Source organism: Rhinopithecus roxellana, chromosome 12, assembly GCF_007565055.1.
Source record: "Rhinopithecus roxellana isolate Shanxi Qingling chromosome 12, ASM756505v1, whole genome shotgun sequence".
Classification (NCBI taxonomy): domain Eukaryota; kingdom Metazoa; phylum Chordata; class Mammalia; order Primates; family Cercopithecidae; genus Rhinopithecus; species Rhinopithecus roxellana.
In genome coordinates, this window is record NC_044560.1 from 38,556,842 (window position 1) to 38,573,843 (window position 17,002).

Genomic DNA, 17,002 nt, shown 5'->3' on the forward strand with positions numbered 1-17,002 from the left:
GTGGATGACTTAACACTTCATGATTTCTCTCCCTTCCCCTCCCCTTGTCTCCTCTCCTCTATTCCATTTTTTGAGACAGGGTCTCACTCTGTAGCCCAGGCTGGAGTGCAGTGGCATAATCTGGGCTCACTGCAGCCTTGACCTCCTAGGGTCAAGCGATCTTCCCACCTCAGCCTCCTGAGTAGACGGGGCTACATGTGTGCACCTCCATGCCTGACTAATTAGAATTTTTTTTTTCCTAGCGACAAGATCTCACTAATTTGCACAGGCTAGTCTTAAACTCCTGGGTATAAGCAATTTGCCTTCTTTGGCCTCTCAAAGTGCTAGGATTACAGGTGTGAGCCACTGCACCTGGCCTTACTTCATGATTTCTGAACAGCCATTTGGTCGTCTTCAAACCGTTCTACATACAGAACAAGTATGTTGAACAGTAGTTCGGTAGTTCAACTTGTTGCCATTGAATTTGAGGAACAGGAGATTATTGACTAATAGTTTTGTACACAGGCAAAGCTTATATATTGTTAGTGATAAGACTAAAAATATTGTCTTTGTCTTTTAAAAACTTTTAGATACATGATAATCAGCTGACATCCCTTCCTTCTGCTATAAGAGAGCTAGAAAATCTTCAGAAACTTAATGTCAGGTAAAAATTAAGCTTATTTACTTCTGTTATTGCCGTTATAATGGTTTAAATTTAATATTCTTTACATTTTGTCAACATTAAAAAAATATTTGAATTCTCTCAGAAAGTAAAGCAGAATAAGAATTTTAAGTTTTTTAAAGCTTTAATTCTTAGTTTGTATGTTTTTTCTTTGTTTTAGCATTACCCCCATGATTTCTGATTTTGCAAATGCAAGGCTAGTTGATTTTTTTTAAATGCTTAATTTTTTTTTTTTTATAAAACAATTCTTAGTGGTTTGTTATTGTAGTAAACTTCTTTGTTGACATCTCAACTTTTAAGTTACCTTGATATTCTAAAAAATATCTAAACAATAATGAAGAAATGTAAAACAATTCTTTCATAAATGAAATATCTCATAGTTTTTGTTAGTAGTCATTTTTAAACTTCTCCAAGGACTCCTGGGGTTCTACAGATATGTTTTTGTAACTGTCATGGACATACTGGTACATGGGATGTTCAGTGGCAAAGGGTCTAGCTAACTGTTTGCTTTCTGATACATACCCAGACTTTTAAGAAATAATAACTTTGCCTTATGTTTGTTATATAGACAGGCTATCGGAAAGGAGATTTAAAGAGGTCGGAGTAGAAATAAATGGATTAAGAACTGAAAGCATAGTTTGAAAAACTGTGGCTTATAAAATAGGTATGGTTACAGAGCTATGTAACAATATAGTCAAGTTTGTTTTCTGGAGATAAGCTAACTGGTTTGAGGGAAAATAGTCCCTCCCAGTAATACTCCTTGTTTGATGGAAAACACAAAATTACCATTGGCCAGTGAAAATATATATACATAAAAAGGTGCTAATTATTTAGAACTCTATCAGAGTATCTTCCCCTTACAAGTCAAAGGCATAGACGTGGCCTGTAAAGACAAGAGTGGGGATTGTTGAGAGGAAGAGAAGAAGCAGTAAGTGTTGAGTGACATGGCTTAAGTTTTAGATTGTATACTTAAGAGTATGCAGGTATGTTCTCAGTGGAGAAGTTTAAAAAAAAGTATGAATCTTAGGATGGAATAATTAGCTAAGAAAAGGAGATGGAGGAAATATATAGCTAAAATTATATCTCTTCCCAGTTAGATCCCTATCAAGTATGCAAAGATTTCAGCTAAGTAACCAGTAACAGTAACTGACGTAACAATATTATTGGTTCTTGTTTTAGAAGACATCCTTTGACTTTTTTTGTCCCAACAAGTTTTATTTTACTGTAATTTAGGGTTATTGTAAGCACCTTATATTTCCCATTTTCCCCCTGTTATTTGTAAAGTAACTGTATATGGCATGAAAATAGCATGGAATTCATAAGTGAATATTTAAGTTGTGATAAACCTGGGAACTAGTTCAGTCATCTCTTAATTATCACGGAGTGTATCATCCTCCATGATTTGGGACTTCTAAACCATTACACTGAATATCTCTCCAGAAGGGCTTAACGGAAAAGACCAAGTATGAAGAGTGGAATTGCGTATTACGTTCAACTTGACATCCTAGGTCCTCAAACAGAAATAGCTATTTTTGCCTTAAAGCTGAATCTCCATGTAAGATGTAACTCCATTGTGGTATATGTGTGCATATAGTTTTGTCAAAATTCTGAAAGTCAGTTATAGTATGAATTAGTCCGTTTTCATGCTGCTGATAAAGACATACCCGAGACTGGGAAGAAAAACAGATATAATTGGACTTACAGTTCCACATGGCTGGGAATGCCTCAGAATCATGGTGGGAGGCAAAAGGCACTTCTTACATGGCAGCGGCGGGAGAAAAATGAGGAAGATGCAAAATTGGAAACCCCTGATAAAACCATCAGATCTAGTGAGACTTATTCACTACCACAAGAACAGTATGGGGGAAACCGCCCCCATGATTCATATTATCTCCCACCGGGTCCCTCTCACAACACATGAGAATTATGGGAGTACAATTCAAGATGAAATTTGTGTGGTAACACAACCAAAGCATATCACAGTATAACAAATTAAGAGCCTAGAATGTCCTATCATATTGCATGTCACATCAAGAGTTGATTATAAGCATGCAATCAAAACATCACAAATTATTTATGTTTGGTTAAAAGCCTTTATTTCTTATGTTATTTTTCTTTGAAACCCCAATGTGGTTACTTTAGATTACTATTATTGTAATGAGTACATATTTTTGGATATGAATTTTGATAAGTACTTAAAATTAGTAACTATATTTGATTTTCGTGAGTCCAGTGTCATTGGTTAGCAAGAAATGTCTTTGATAAATATTTATTGTATTGCCACTAAATTATTCATCATTTATTTTATCAACCAATAGCCATAACAAACTGAAAATACTCCCTGAAGAAATTACAAACCTAAGAAACCTGAAGTGCCTGTATCTCCAGCATAATGAACTAACCTGCATATCAGAGGGATTTGAACAACTTTCCAATTTAGAGGATTTAGTAAGTTGTGATTTTCCAATTTTTATATAATTCTGGGCTGGTGGGATTTTTCATCAGGCTGAGAAATTAGATATATGATTGAAACTGTGGGAACATGGGAAACTGGTTTTGTGATTAGATTATCAGAAATGTGCATTTCAGTTAGATAGCTAAATTTGTCATTGTAAATTTGGTTTTCCTGTATTATGAAATCAACTTTAAGTTTTAATTTAGGAAGAGTTTGGGAAGGGTGCAATGAAGATTACTTTGTTATCCAGAGGCTTTACAGCATAGCAGAATAGAGGAAAGTTGTCTTTGGCATATACCAATTCTCTTTTCTATGCCCATTTCCATTTCCTTCTTTATATTACCTGTGGCCCTTCTGCCTTCCAGATGCCCAGGTAATTCACTGAAGGTCCATCTTCTCTACTTTTCAAAATGGTCACACTTCCTGGCAAAATTTTAATTCTATTGTTTCACTTATCTTAAACAGAGATAACCATAAAGCAATACAAATATTATTTTAGTCATATATTATTATTATTTTATTTTTGGGGGACAGGGTCTCACCTTATCACCCAGACTGGAGTGCAGTGGTGCGATCTCACTCACTGCAACCTCCACCTCCCAGGTTCAAGTGATTCTCCTGCCTCAGCCTCCCGAGTAGTTGGGATTACAGGCATGTACCACTACTGCCTGGCTAATTTTTGTATTTTTAGTAGAGATGGGGTTTCACCATGTTGGCCAGGCTGATCTCGAACTCCTGACCTCAAATGATCCACCCACCTCAGCCTCCCAAAGTTCCAGCATTACAGGCTTGAGCCACCACTGCTGGCCTAGTCGTATTATTAAGAATAATAAAAACAATAGACATTTATCTTTGAGCATTACATATGGCAAGGTAAGCAGTTTTATCCCCTAATACAATAAGAAAGTAAAGCTGATAAAAAGGAAACTTGGAGCTGGGTGTGGTAGTTCGTGCCTGTAATTCCGTCACTTTGGGAAGCCAAAGTGGATTTTTTGAGCCCAGGAGTTCGAGACCAGCCTGGAAAATATGGCAAAACCCTGTCTCTACAAAAAATACAAAAATTATCCAGGTGTGGTGGCACATGCCTATAAGTCTCAGCTACTCAGGAGGCTGAGGCAGGGAAGTTGCCTGAGTCAGGGAGGTTGAGGCTTTAGGGAGCCATGATTGAGCCACTGCACTCCAGCATGGGTGACAGGAGGCCCTGTCTCAAAGAAAGAGAGAGAGGAAAGAAAAAGAGAGAGAAAGGAAGAAAGAAAGAGACAGAGAAAAGGAAATTTGTCAAAAGTAACGCAACTGATAAGTAACAAAATTAGAATTTGCGTATATGTCAATTTGACTCCAAAGTGTATCTATCTCTTTTTTTTCCATTTTACCACCAAAGAAATAAGATTCCACTGTAGGCTATACCATCTGAAAGACTTTAGCTGTATTAAATCAAAGATACTAATATATAATATCTACTCCACGTAGTCAATTCATATTGCATTGTTATTCTTTTCCCTTTTACATGTTTTGGAAAACTCCTGTCATTTTAGCTTGCTTTTCATTAAAGGAAGAAATTACTCCTTTTCTATTTTTGTTGTGTGTGCATCCTCCTTGATATTTCCCATCGTTTGCTCTAGTGTTTAAAAGTCAAAATATATACTCTTCTCAACCATTCCTTCAGTATCTTCTTGTCTTTCCATATGATCAGATCGGAAATAAGGTTTGGAAAGTAAAAGGCATAGGTAGATAAAATGAATGGCAAAGGAAGAAGCCATCAGATTTTCTTATAAAAATTGGTGGTAAAAGGTAGCAGTTGATTTAAAAGAGTCCATTTGGAGTTGAGAACTGAAAGGAAAATTTAAAATAAATAAAATTTCTACTATCCACCTTACATGTTCCCAAAGGCTCATTTGCATAATGAAAGGATGTTTCATTTCAGAATTGTGTTCTACAGACTCAGTGTCAAATAAACCATAAATGTGAGCAACAATATATTAAAACAGATTAAACACCTATAATTTAAACTAGTAATATTACTAATATATACTGGTAATATAAGTAATAACATATAAAAACTGCTTAGCACAATGCAACTAATTAAATATTTGCTAAAGGAATGACTTGGCATAAATATGGATTAATTTATATACAGTGTATTTATGTTTTATATCAAGCAATTACTAACTGCAGTAATTATTTACCTTTATTAGTAATTTTATTTAGAATTTACAAGGGAGTTTATTAGAATTATTTGGGTTTTTAAAAATGCTTTGAAAATTTCTGAACTAAGTGTTTTGTTAATAATTATCTTAGGCTTTTTATTTTGGAATAATTCAAATATAGTAAAAGTTCTCGTATACCCTACATCCAACTTTCTGTAATGTTAATATTTGATATAACCACAGGAACACTCAAATGTTCACATTGGTACAATACTAATTAAACTGCAGACTTTATTTAGATTTTCCCAGTTTTTCCACTAATGTCCTTGTTTTTGTTTCAGAGTCCAATGCAGGATACCACATTGCATTTAGTGTTACTAACTTTTGATATTATAAAATATTTATTTATTAGCAATCTTTTGATTCTTAGAGTTTTTAGTATTAGAATTGTAGAATATGTTATGTTGTCTGTTGTAGATTATGATAATATATTGTTATTATAAAATAATTATAGCAGTATGTTTTCAAAAAAAGATTTGATCCAGTATTTTTACCTTTTTCTATCTTCTTGGTTTCTTCAGAGTTACAAAATGTTACTGTTAGATTAAATGAATTGTTTAGTGTTAGATTATTTAATGTTATATTACATGAAAATCTTCGGAATGGTTTTCCGTCCTTTAAAGGAAAACCATTTTTTCTTATTCATTGTTGCCATTGATACTACTTAACACTTTGCTATTATGTAGTGGAGCACTTTACACCTAATTTGAGTGAGAACTTAAAGTATAATAAAAAAAAAAAGAACAACAACAACAACAACAACAACAAAAAATTACCTGATTCATAACAACGGCTTTTAAAGGGAGTTTCAAAAAAAAGTTCTCTTATAACTATTTATAGAAAAAACAAACAATCATTTAAAGAAACATTGAGGTATAGCGATTATTTAAGCAATCTTGAGTGAATGAAGAGTAGAGAGTAAACTTCTAGTACCAGTCAGAGCTGACTTGCTGAAGTCAGCAGAAGAACTAACAAGATATTTTTTTCCCTCAAAAATTTGAATGGCCATTTTTTCTGCCTTATTTTTCCTTTTCTCAGGAATTTTCTTTCTTGCAAAGATGTTTTTCATTTCACATGACAGTTTATTAATAATACGTCTAATTCTTTTTGGGCACTCGATAAATATTGGATGAACATATGAATTTTTGCGTTGAAAATATGATGCGTAATATGACGTAGTTTTAACAGAATCCGTTATGTAAAATAGTTTTGAAGTTAGAATTCATTTATATCCTGTCTAGTACCATTGATGAACATATAGTGGGCCTGCAGATATTGAAAAAGAATCTTGAAATGAATGATGTTCTGTGAAATTTTCAGTGAATGAGGGTTACAAAACTTACCACATCTTAAGTAGTCTCTTTTATGTTGTAATTCCTTCAAAAATTTGAAATCCTTTTTAGAGCATTGTTTATTTATTTTTTTACTTGTTTATTCATTTATTTTGTCTTTCTCTTTTTAAAGGATCTTTCAAACAATCGTCTTACAACTCTTCCTGCTAGTTTTTCTTCTCTGTCCAGTCTGGTGAGACTCAATCTTTCTGGTAATCAACTGAAGAGTTTGCCAGCGGAAATAAATAGAATGAAAAGTAAGTATTTTCTGTTTTATATAATACATAAATTTAAAGTTGATGCAACTTACATTTAGAAAGTAATTTTTAATATAGTTACAGAGAACTAAAGTAGTAGATTTTTATAGTGGTAAATGCGAACAATAGCAACTGGTTAGATTTTCTCCAGACCATTATTATATATCAACTGCCTAAAGAAATACTGTCATAAAGATACTTAGGCATATGAAAAAGAAGAAAATATGATTATTAGTTGTAGTAGGATTATATACCTAAGCTATACTGTCTTTCATTCATTCATTCTACATTCATAGGGAGGTTAGTCCCCTCTTACTGGTGAATCTACCTATGATATGTAGTTGTATTAAAGCTGTAGCCTCCTCATGGTCCGTAAGTAATAATGTCGAGAAATAAGTCATGTTTTGTCTGAGGTTCCAGGTTGTCAATCTTTTTTTAAAAAATCAAAATGTCAAAATTTATTGGTTCTATTAAAGTTTGCCATCAAACCATAGTATTTGAAGTATTGTCGAACTAATAGTAAGGGATTAAAAAAGTCAAGGTACATTTTAGTACCTTTTAAATTAGTATACTTCATTATAAAATTCTTAAGAGTCTAAAATCATTAGTGATTTTTTTGTTTGTTTGTTTAAAGAAACTGTTATTACCAGGCACCATGGCATGTGCCTGTAGTTCCAGTTACCCAGGTGGCTGAGGCAGGAGGATCGCTTGAGCCCAGGGAGTTCTGGGCCATAGTGCGGCTATGCTGATTGGGTGTCCACACTTAAGTTCAGCATCATTATGGTGACCTCCCGTAGTGGGGGACCACCAGGTTGCCTAAGGAGGGGTGAACCAACCCAGGTCAGAAACAGAGCAGGTCAAAACTCCCATCTGATCAATAGTGGGATTGTCCCTTTGAATATCCACTACACTCAAGCCTGGGCAACATGGTGAGACCTCTTCTCTCTCTCTAAAAAAGTAAAATAAAATAGATTAATTAAAGAAACTGTTATTTTGTTATTATTTCTTGGTTGATGGTTAGTCTTTTTTTTTTTTTTTTCCTGATATTTGTAAGACTTCTTCAATTTTAAAAACCTCCCTTTTGTGGAGCAAGTCATAGAAATGGTTGCCTGCATTCAGTTGCAGATAAGTTTGAGGTAAATTTCTAAAATTGTGTTGTTTTGCTTTAGATTAATAGTTATTTGTTGTTTAAAACTGGAGTTTTAAAATGAGTTAAATCTGCCCTAAATCAAATTGACATTTTAGGGAAGTCTTTACTTGGGATACCAATAGTTAAGATTTTCCTGAATTTGTCATTTTTTTCAATAAGGATATTATAAAGAGCAGTTAAATGTAAAATATATCTAGAATGAAGATATAAGCAGCATGGACTTTTTTCATAAATTGAGTGGAAATATCTTGAGAGGTAGGAACATACAGATAAATCAACTTAAAAAGTACATTTGAGTTTATAGTAATTTTTCTAATATCCAATGTTATGACCAGATGCTTTCTGTTTCTCAGCCATGACAATGATACTTTTAAGCTGTTACACGGAGTACATTTAGTTGTACTTTAACAGAGTACCAGAACTTTATTTTTAAATGTATTATGAAAATGACCCGGATTATTGTTAAATTGCCCAGGCTGGGGTGCAATGACGTGATCATAGCTCAGTGCAACCTCTGTCTCCCAGGCTCAAGCATTCTTCCTGCCTCAACCTCCCAAGTAGCTGGGACTACAGGCATGCACCACCATGCCCAGCTGATTTTTCTTTTTATTTTTAGTAGGGACGAAGTTTCATTCTATGTTGCCCAGGCTGGTCTTGAACTCCAGAACTCAAGTGATCCGCCCACCTTGGCCCTCCCAAAGTGCTGGCATTACAGCACAACTGGCCTAAATAATAATTTTAGTATTACTATTTCTCTTTAATTATAATTAAATGTAGAAAAATTTACATTTATTTAATTCAATGGTGTTTGAATATTCTTGATTATATGGCACAGGTTCATAAGTCCTCATAGTAATTTCTTACACATTCTTTAAAGTTGTATATGATCAGAAACTAATTTTTTTTCTCTAGTATTTTTGTTTTTCACTGAATATATATTGCAGGGTTGAAGCATTTGGATTGTAATTCAAATCTCTTGGAAACTATACCTCCTGAATTGGCTGGCATGGAATCACTAGAATTGCTGTATTTGCGGAGGAATAAATTACGTTTTCTACCAGAATTTCCTTCTTGTAGTCTGTTGAAGGTACTATTTAGTTGATTATTAAATAACTATTTTTTCCAAAAGTTAATTATTAAAATGCATTTTTTAAAGGAGCTAATGTTGTTTTACATTGGGACTATGTATTAGTTATAAGTACTGTGTTTTTCCTATGTTAATACTTTTCAGAATTTGAATATGATTACTTACATTAGTGGTATTTTTAGTAATACATTTTTAAAAAGAATTTTAAAAATAGAGATTTGTCCATTTCATCTGACCAGTAGTTCATAACTGGAGAAGTAGTAGATAAAGAGGCTAAAATTGTAAGTAGGAGACCTGGAATACTAACCAGGATTATGCACCTAATTCTATAAAGTGCCACCTCTTACCTTTACCTAATCATAATCAAGTATGTTTGAAATGAATTACATTCTTTTGGCTTTAAGTATGTAGAATTAATACTGTCTTCTAAATTTGCCGTGGTTTGCCTTTTTTTATATATACCTTTAAGCTCTAGTGTTAAAAGAGTTTATTTTAAACAGAACGGTGACATATAAAATGAACTGAAAAAGTTTTCCTTTAATTAAGAATAATTTTTCATCTGATAATTATAGTTTCTAATAATGGCAAATCAGTATATAAAATAATCACTAATGAAAATGTTAAGTAACCAACTGATTACAGTTGATCCTTGAACAATGCAAAGGTTATGGGCATTGACCCCCATGGACTTGAAAATCTGTGTGTAGCTTTTGACTCCCCAAAAACTAGTGGTAGTCTCCTGTTGACCAGAAGCGTTACCAATAACATAAACAATTGATTAACATATAATTTATATGCCATATGTATTATGTACTATGTTCTTACAATAAAGTAAGCTAGAGAAAAGAATCTTATTAAGAAAATCATAAGGAAGAGAAAATGTGTTTACTATTAATTAAATGGAAGTCAGTCATCATAAAGGTCTTCATTTTCATTGTCCTCATGTTGAGTAGGCTGAGGAGGAGAAAGAGAAGGGGTTAGTCTTGCTGTCTCAGAGATGGCAGAGGTGGAGGGAAATCCATATATAAGTGGACCTGTACAGTTCAAACCCATTGTCGTTCAAGGATCAACTGTGTTTATAGTACTATGCTGTATTGATACCACAATTTACATCATCTGCTTACAAGATGAATCCTGTGTCTGAAATGGTGAGCAACTTCAATCTATGGTATATGTCAAGCAATTCGACTTTTCTTGTAATGTCATGACTTTTCACTCCTTCTTGGGAGAACTTTCAGCATCACTAATAGCACTTCATATTAGTCCCATGATGTTATTTGAAATTTATAGTTTTTGCAGTAAACACTATGAGAAACACAAGAGAACTGCAAGAGATCTTTTTTACTGTGACACGCAATTTACTGGAGAGGTGAACTGCTCACCTGGAAATGATTAGCTTCATACAGGTTTTAAGTGGATGTTCACAACATAGGCTCACCACCGTACCAACAAGAAGTGGCAACAAAATTATTATAATAGTACAGTATGTACTACAGTTAATTTTATGTAGTTATGGTTTTTCTTTTTTTGAGGCAGAGTCTCTGATTTATTATTATTATTATCATTTTTTTGAAGCAGAGTCTTGCTCTGTCATCCAGGCTGGAGTACAGTGGTGCAATCTCAGCTCACAGCAACCTCCGCCTGACGGGTTCAAGTGATTCTCCTGCCTCAGCTTCCCAAGTAGCTGGGATTACAGGTGCCCACCACCACGCCCGGCTAATTTCTGTATTTTTAGTAGAGACGGGGTTTCACCATGTTGGCCAGGCTGGCCTCAAACTCGTGACCTCAGGTTATCAGCCTGCCTCGGGCTCCCAGAGTGCTGGGATTACAGGCGTGAGCCCACCGTGCCTGGCCTAGTTTTATGTAGTGATGACTGCATCTTCACATTTGTTTACATTTCTCTGTAAGTTGTATGTAAGTTTTGATACATTTTAACTTTTTATAATAGATTTGTTTTTTTTTTAGACGGAGTCTGGCTCTGTCGCCCAGGCTGGAGTGCAGTGGCCGGATCTCAGCTCACTGCAAGCTCCGCCTCCCGGGTTTACGCCATTCTCCTGCCTCAGCCTCCCAAGTAGCTGGGACTACAAGCGCCTGCCACCTCGCCCAGCTAGTTTTTTGTATTTTTTTAGTAGAGACGGGGTTTCACCGTGTTCGCCAGGATGGTCTCGATCTCCTGACCTCGTGATCCGCCCGTCTTGGCCTCCCAAAGTGCTGGGATTACAGGCTTGAGCCACCGCGCCTGGCCTTATAATAGATTTGTATATATTTTATGGTAATCAATGATAAACTAGTATCTACATATATTAAATGCATTCATGACATAGTAACTTTTTTTTTTTATTTTTAAAAGTGTTTTTAGGCTACACAGTTGGTTTGTAAGTTTTTTCAAATTGTCACAAATCTCCAAAATAAAATTTCAATATATTTTCTGAAAAAAATTTATCTATAAGTGGACCCTCACAGTTTAAGACCCTTGTTCAAGGACCAACTGTATAATATAAATAACTTTTTAAAAAGCTGATACAACTTTGTTTTGCAAGTAGTTTTTGATTTATACTTTTATTATTTAAATGTAACTACTAAATTATTTCTCTACTTTGGTTTTTTTTTTTTTTGGAGATGGGTTCTTGCTCTGTCATCCAGGCTAAAGTGCAATGGCGTGATCTCTGCTCACTGCAACCTCTGCCACCTGGGTTCAAGCAATTCTCCTGCCTTAGCCTCCTGAGTAGCTGAAACTACAGGCATGCGCCACCATGCCTGACTAATTTTTTGTATTTTTAGTAAAGACGGGGTTTCACCACATTGGCCAGGCTGGTCTCAAACTCCTGAACTTGTGATCCGCCCGCCTCAGCCTCCCAAAGTGCTGGGATTACAGGCATGAGCTACTGCGCCCAGCCTACTTTGGTTTTATAAACTTGATGTTTCTGCCAGATTCAACCTTTGATTATTTTTAAATTGCCAAAAAAATTTCTCATTTGCCATTCTTCTTTAGCTGAAAGATAGCCTAAATGTAATTGAAAATGTAAACATGTTGATATTTATAAAGTTGCATTTTTTCTATGTGTTTTTCAATCGCTTGAAATTGAGAGTACCTACAATTTTATTTTCATTATCTACTATAAAATTGAATACAGAGATACACATAACTCATCTTTGATTTTGTAGGAATTGCACGTAGGTGAAAACCAAATTGAAATGTTAGAGGCAGAGCATCTTAAACATCTGAATTCAATTCTTGTGCTAGACCTGAGGGATAACAAGTTAAAATCTGTTCCAGATGAAATTACACTACTACAGTCCTTGGAAAGGCTTGACTTAAGCAACAATGATATTAGTAGGTAAGTTTAAATATCAAATGCATAGAAATTGTGTTTGTATTTGGTTATAATTCATAATTTGAAATATTTGTTAAATAACCATGAGGTTCGTTTTTTCTAAATTGAATTCTAAATATTGATTGAGCAGTAATTATGAACAGATAAAGATTAGGTTTTGTCTTTAACAGCAAACTAGATATGATGATAGAAGCAGACATATTTATGACTTACTCTAACTAGATTATCATTAGTATTAGTATTATTACTCTTACTAGAGTATAATTTAGTTCTAGTTACCCCCTAGAACTAAATTCTAAGAACGCTGGAATATATTTACTTTAAAAGCATTGCCATAGCACTGTTTCCCAAATATGGGTATGTATTAGAATCATTTGAGAAGCATTGAGAAAAAAAAAAATACAGTTTCTGGGACACTAATGAATCAGAATCTCTGATGATGGGACCTTAGAATTTTTGTTCTTTGTTTTCTTTAAAACAATTCCTAGAATTTGATGCTTCTGGTCTTCCAGCCAGCAATTAACTGGGAACCATGTATACCAACCCTTTCTTTGTTTTATTCCTTTACCCTAGAATGCCTTTTTTTTTTTTTTTTTTTGCCTAATAGTATTTCATTTTTCATTTTAAGTCCAAATCTGGTTTTTGCTACTCCCTTCTCCCCGTTAAAGCCTCACCAGTGTCTATATCTCTACTCTCATGGCAACTTGACTTGTTTAGCATTTGTCTTTTTATATCATATTCATTTGTTAGTATGTAACTTATATATAATAAAATTTACCAATCAAGCATACAACTTGATGATTTTTGGCAAAGGTATAGATGTGTGTAACCATAATCACAGCCATGTAGAACATTTCTATCTCCCTAAAAAGTTTCCTCATACCTTTTGCAGTCAATTCCTTTTCCATACCTCAACGCTTGGCAACCACTGATGTGCTATGTTACTATAGTTTTGTCCTTTTTAGAATGTCACATAAATGGAATTACATAGAATGTAGTTTTTGTGTCTGACTTCTTTCATGTAACAAAGTTTTTTGTGATTCATTCATGTGGTTGTATGTATCAGTAGTTTTATTTTTATTGGTGAATGTTACTCTATTGTACAGAGATAGATATACCACAGTTCATGTGTCTTTTCAGTAGTTAGTTGATGGACATTTGAGATGTTTTTGATTTTTTGCTATTGTAAACATCTGTGTGCAAGTTTCTGCGTGGACATTATTTTCATTTCTCTTGAGTAAACGTGTAGCAGTGTGTTTGCTTAGTTGTATCTTGACCATATGTTTAAAGACTCCACTTTTGAAAGTGACTGTACTATTTTATATTCCCACCAGCATTGTAAGATAATACTTATTATATTTTAGTTACCTGTATGTGTTCTTTTCCTGTGTTCAACTGAGGACTTGAGAACAAGAATCTTGCTATCACTATACCTGTGCGCTATATTTTGTAGATGCTTAATAGATTTTATTGATAGTGAATTTTTGTGTATAAATGGTTTTTTAAATGTGCCAGAGATGAAGATGAATTTCCTTATTGAATGGAAACATGAACTGGACATTCAGTAATACATTTTTCTTTCTATTTGTCATCTTTTTTCAATTAGAATTTTGTTTCCTTGCTCTAAGTGCAAAATCAGAACATTTAGTATCCGTGAGGATGTCTATCTTGAATCACTGATTCATTCAAATTTATGTTTAACATTTACTTTTTTAGCAAATGTTATAATTTAACAAATGTTTTATAGCTCACATTCTTTTTAAATTAATCCCAATATGACAATTTTGAAAACAAATCTGATTTTTCTTTTATATGTTTAGCATTTATCTTGAAGGGAAATGTTTTTGGTCTGCATTACTTGGCCTTTCTTTGAGACTATTCTGTGATATGTTGTTTGCCGTATATTGTTTTATAGTTAACTATGGTTGGAGTATACTTACATTTGATGCTTTCCCTGAAATCAGTTTAATCTTTTATAGTCTTCCCTATTCATTGGGGAACCTTCATTTGAAATTTTTGGCATTAGAAGGAAATCCTTTGAGAACAATTCGAAGAGAAATTATAAATGTAAGTATATTTGGAATTCAACTCTTTGTTAAATTGAAATTCAGACATATATGTTGATCTATAAAACTGCAAGGCATGTCTTGGTGAATGTCTTTGTCTCCACCCTTTTAGAAAGGAACACAAGAAGTCCTAAAATATCTACGAAGCAAGATCAAAGGTACTTTAAAATGTTCTCTTATATTTTGAAGGGTTCATAAAAAGTGAAGAATTAATAGTACATAAATTTAAATGTCTTTTGGGTATACATATTTGGAAGCAGTAGATCCTAGCAGGTGTGGCTAATTCTAAATCCATATAGTCTGTAAGTGTGCTGAGGTTATAAAAATATCTTTAAACTTACAATAATAATGTTCTGTCTGTAATCTCTTTGAATTGTGTTAAGTCTGCCAATTAGAAAATTTAACAAGAAAGATTCAGTAAGCACTTAGTACTTCAACTTTGAAAAAGGAGTAAAACTTGACTTTCAGGATATATGGGTTCTGTTGACTAGAACGTATATTGACAGGTATTTCATTATCTATTTTTCTTGCCCAGCTTTGCTAAACTCTGACAAAAATTAAGACAAAACACACTTTTCAGGATATGTTAATTTAGCAAGAATATGTACCAAAAGTGAAAATAATACAATAAACTTAATTTTTAGTAATTTACTAAACATGTCATATACCCAGTTTTTGTTTATGTCTATCATTATAGAATAAACTAAAACATTTTGGGAAAAAAAATAGTTGTACGAGTGCTTTGCTAAGTAACAAACCACTCCAGACCATAATGGCTAAATGTGGTAGCTGTTAATTTAGTTCACAACTTTGTTGGTTATGCATAGCTTAGCTTAGCACTATGTTGCCAGTCAACATATATTAAATAAGATAATTGCATAGTTTAGCTATTTTTTCTGCTTCATCCTTCAAGTAAATTATTAAAATAGTTTTGTAAGACTCTTATTTTCTATCAAGGAAAGTGTTTCCTTCTCCAAATATGCTTTCTCGTCCAGAACAAATTGATTATTCTGTCACGAATCAGTTAGAGGTCATGTCATGTCAGACTGATCAAAATTATATGAACAGAAAGCCAAGATGAACTTAGTGTAAGTTACAGTTATGTACAAACATTTCTGTTAGACAGTTTCTATCCAAAGATGGGAGAGTGAATCCATTCATATAATTTTATTCTTTCCAGAAACCCTACAAAAAGAAAATTGGTAACGGAAATGTTTTAAAGGTATACTTCCATAAAGATAGGGAGAATGGGGGAAAAATAAAATAATAAACATGTGGACATTGGAAAGTGAGTTGTTTAGTTGGTTTGGGCTACTATAACTAAATATACTGTAATTTATAAATAACAAATTTATTGCTCATGGTTCTAGAGAACTGTGATCAAAGCACCAGCAGATTTGGTGTCTGGTAAGGACCTGTTTCTCATAGATGGCACCTTCTTCATGCTTTCACATGGCAAAAGGAGGCTAAGAAGCCCCCTAAGACTTCTTTTATAAGGGCACTATTCCCATTCATGAGGGCTCTGCCCTCAATATCTAGTTACTTTACAAAGGCCCTATCTCTTAATACTATTACCTTGGTGGTTAGATTTCAACATAGGAATTTTGGGGTAACACATACATTTAAGCCATAGCATAACTGAACAGATGGTGACTGAGTTAGTAAATCAGAAAGACCTTTTGGCTATTACAGATAATGCTGTAATAAACATTCATGTACAGGTTTCAGTGTGAATGTATATTTTCATTCCTCTTGGGTATATATACCTAGGAGTAACATACTTCTCGGTCATATGATAACTCTGTGTTTAATCATTTGAGGAACTGCCAAACTGTTTTCCAAAGCAACTGCACCAATTGACATTCTTACCGGTAGTATATAAGGGTTCTGATTCCACCACATCCTCGTCAACATTTGTTATCTAATTCTGATTCTAGCCATCTTGTTGGGTCTGAAATGGCATCTCATTGTGGCTTTGATGTGCATTTTTTCTCATGAGTAATAATGTAGAGCGTCTTTTCCTGTGCTTTATTAGCCATTTGTGCATCTTTAGAGAAATGGCTATTCAGATTCTTTGTCTGTATTTTAATTGTTTTTTTTTTTAATCATTGAGCTGTAAGAGTTCTTTACATATTTTAGATACAAATCCCTTGTTAAATAAATGATTTGCAAATATTTTATAGTTCTCTGTGGGTTGTCTTTTCATTTTCTTGATGTTGTTCTTTGAAGTATAAAAGTTTTAATTTTGAGCAAGTCCAATTTTTCATTTTTTCCGTTTTTTGTTCTTTTTTTTTTTTATATCTAAGAAAGCTTTACAAAATCCTAGGTTATAAAGATTTGGCCTATACTTCTAAACATTTTATACTGCCATTGTTTTACAATTTAGGTCTTTGATCAATTTTGAATTACTTTTATATGCAGTGTGAGGTAAGAGTCCAATTTCATTGTTTTGT

The 17,002-nt window shown here is 33.6% G+C and overlaps 1 protein-coding gene across 1 annotated transcript in view; it reads left to right on the plus strand.

The window, feature by feature from the left end:
- The window catches only part of LRRC40 (leucine rich repeat containing 40), a 64,885-nt gene that overhangs the window by 20,702 nt on the left and 27,181 nt on the right, over positions 1–17,002 (plus strand). Inside the window, exons 3-9 of the mRNA XM_010358666.2 lie at positions 570–643; positions 2,980–3,109; positions 6,788–6,911; positions 9,006–9,148; positions 12,314–12,486; positions 14,463–14,550; positions 14,662–14,707. Coding sequence (XP_010356968.2) covers positions 570–643; positions 2,980–3,109; positions 6,788–6,911; positions 9,006–9,148; positions 12,314–12,486; positions 14,463–14,550; positions 14,662–14,707 — 778 coding nt within the window. The remainder of the gene's footprint in view (positions 1–569; positions 644–2,979; positions 3,110–6,787; positions 6,912–9,005; positions 9,149–12,313; positions 12,487–14,462; positions 14,551–14,661; positions 14,708–17,002) is intronic.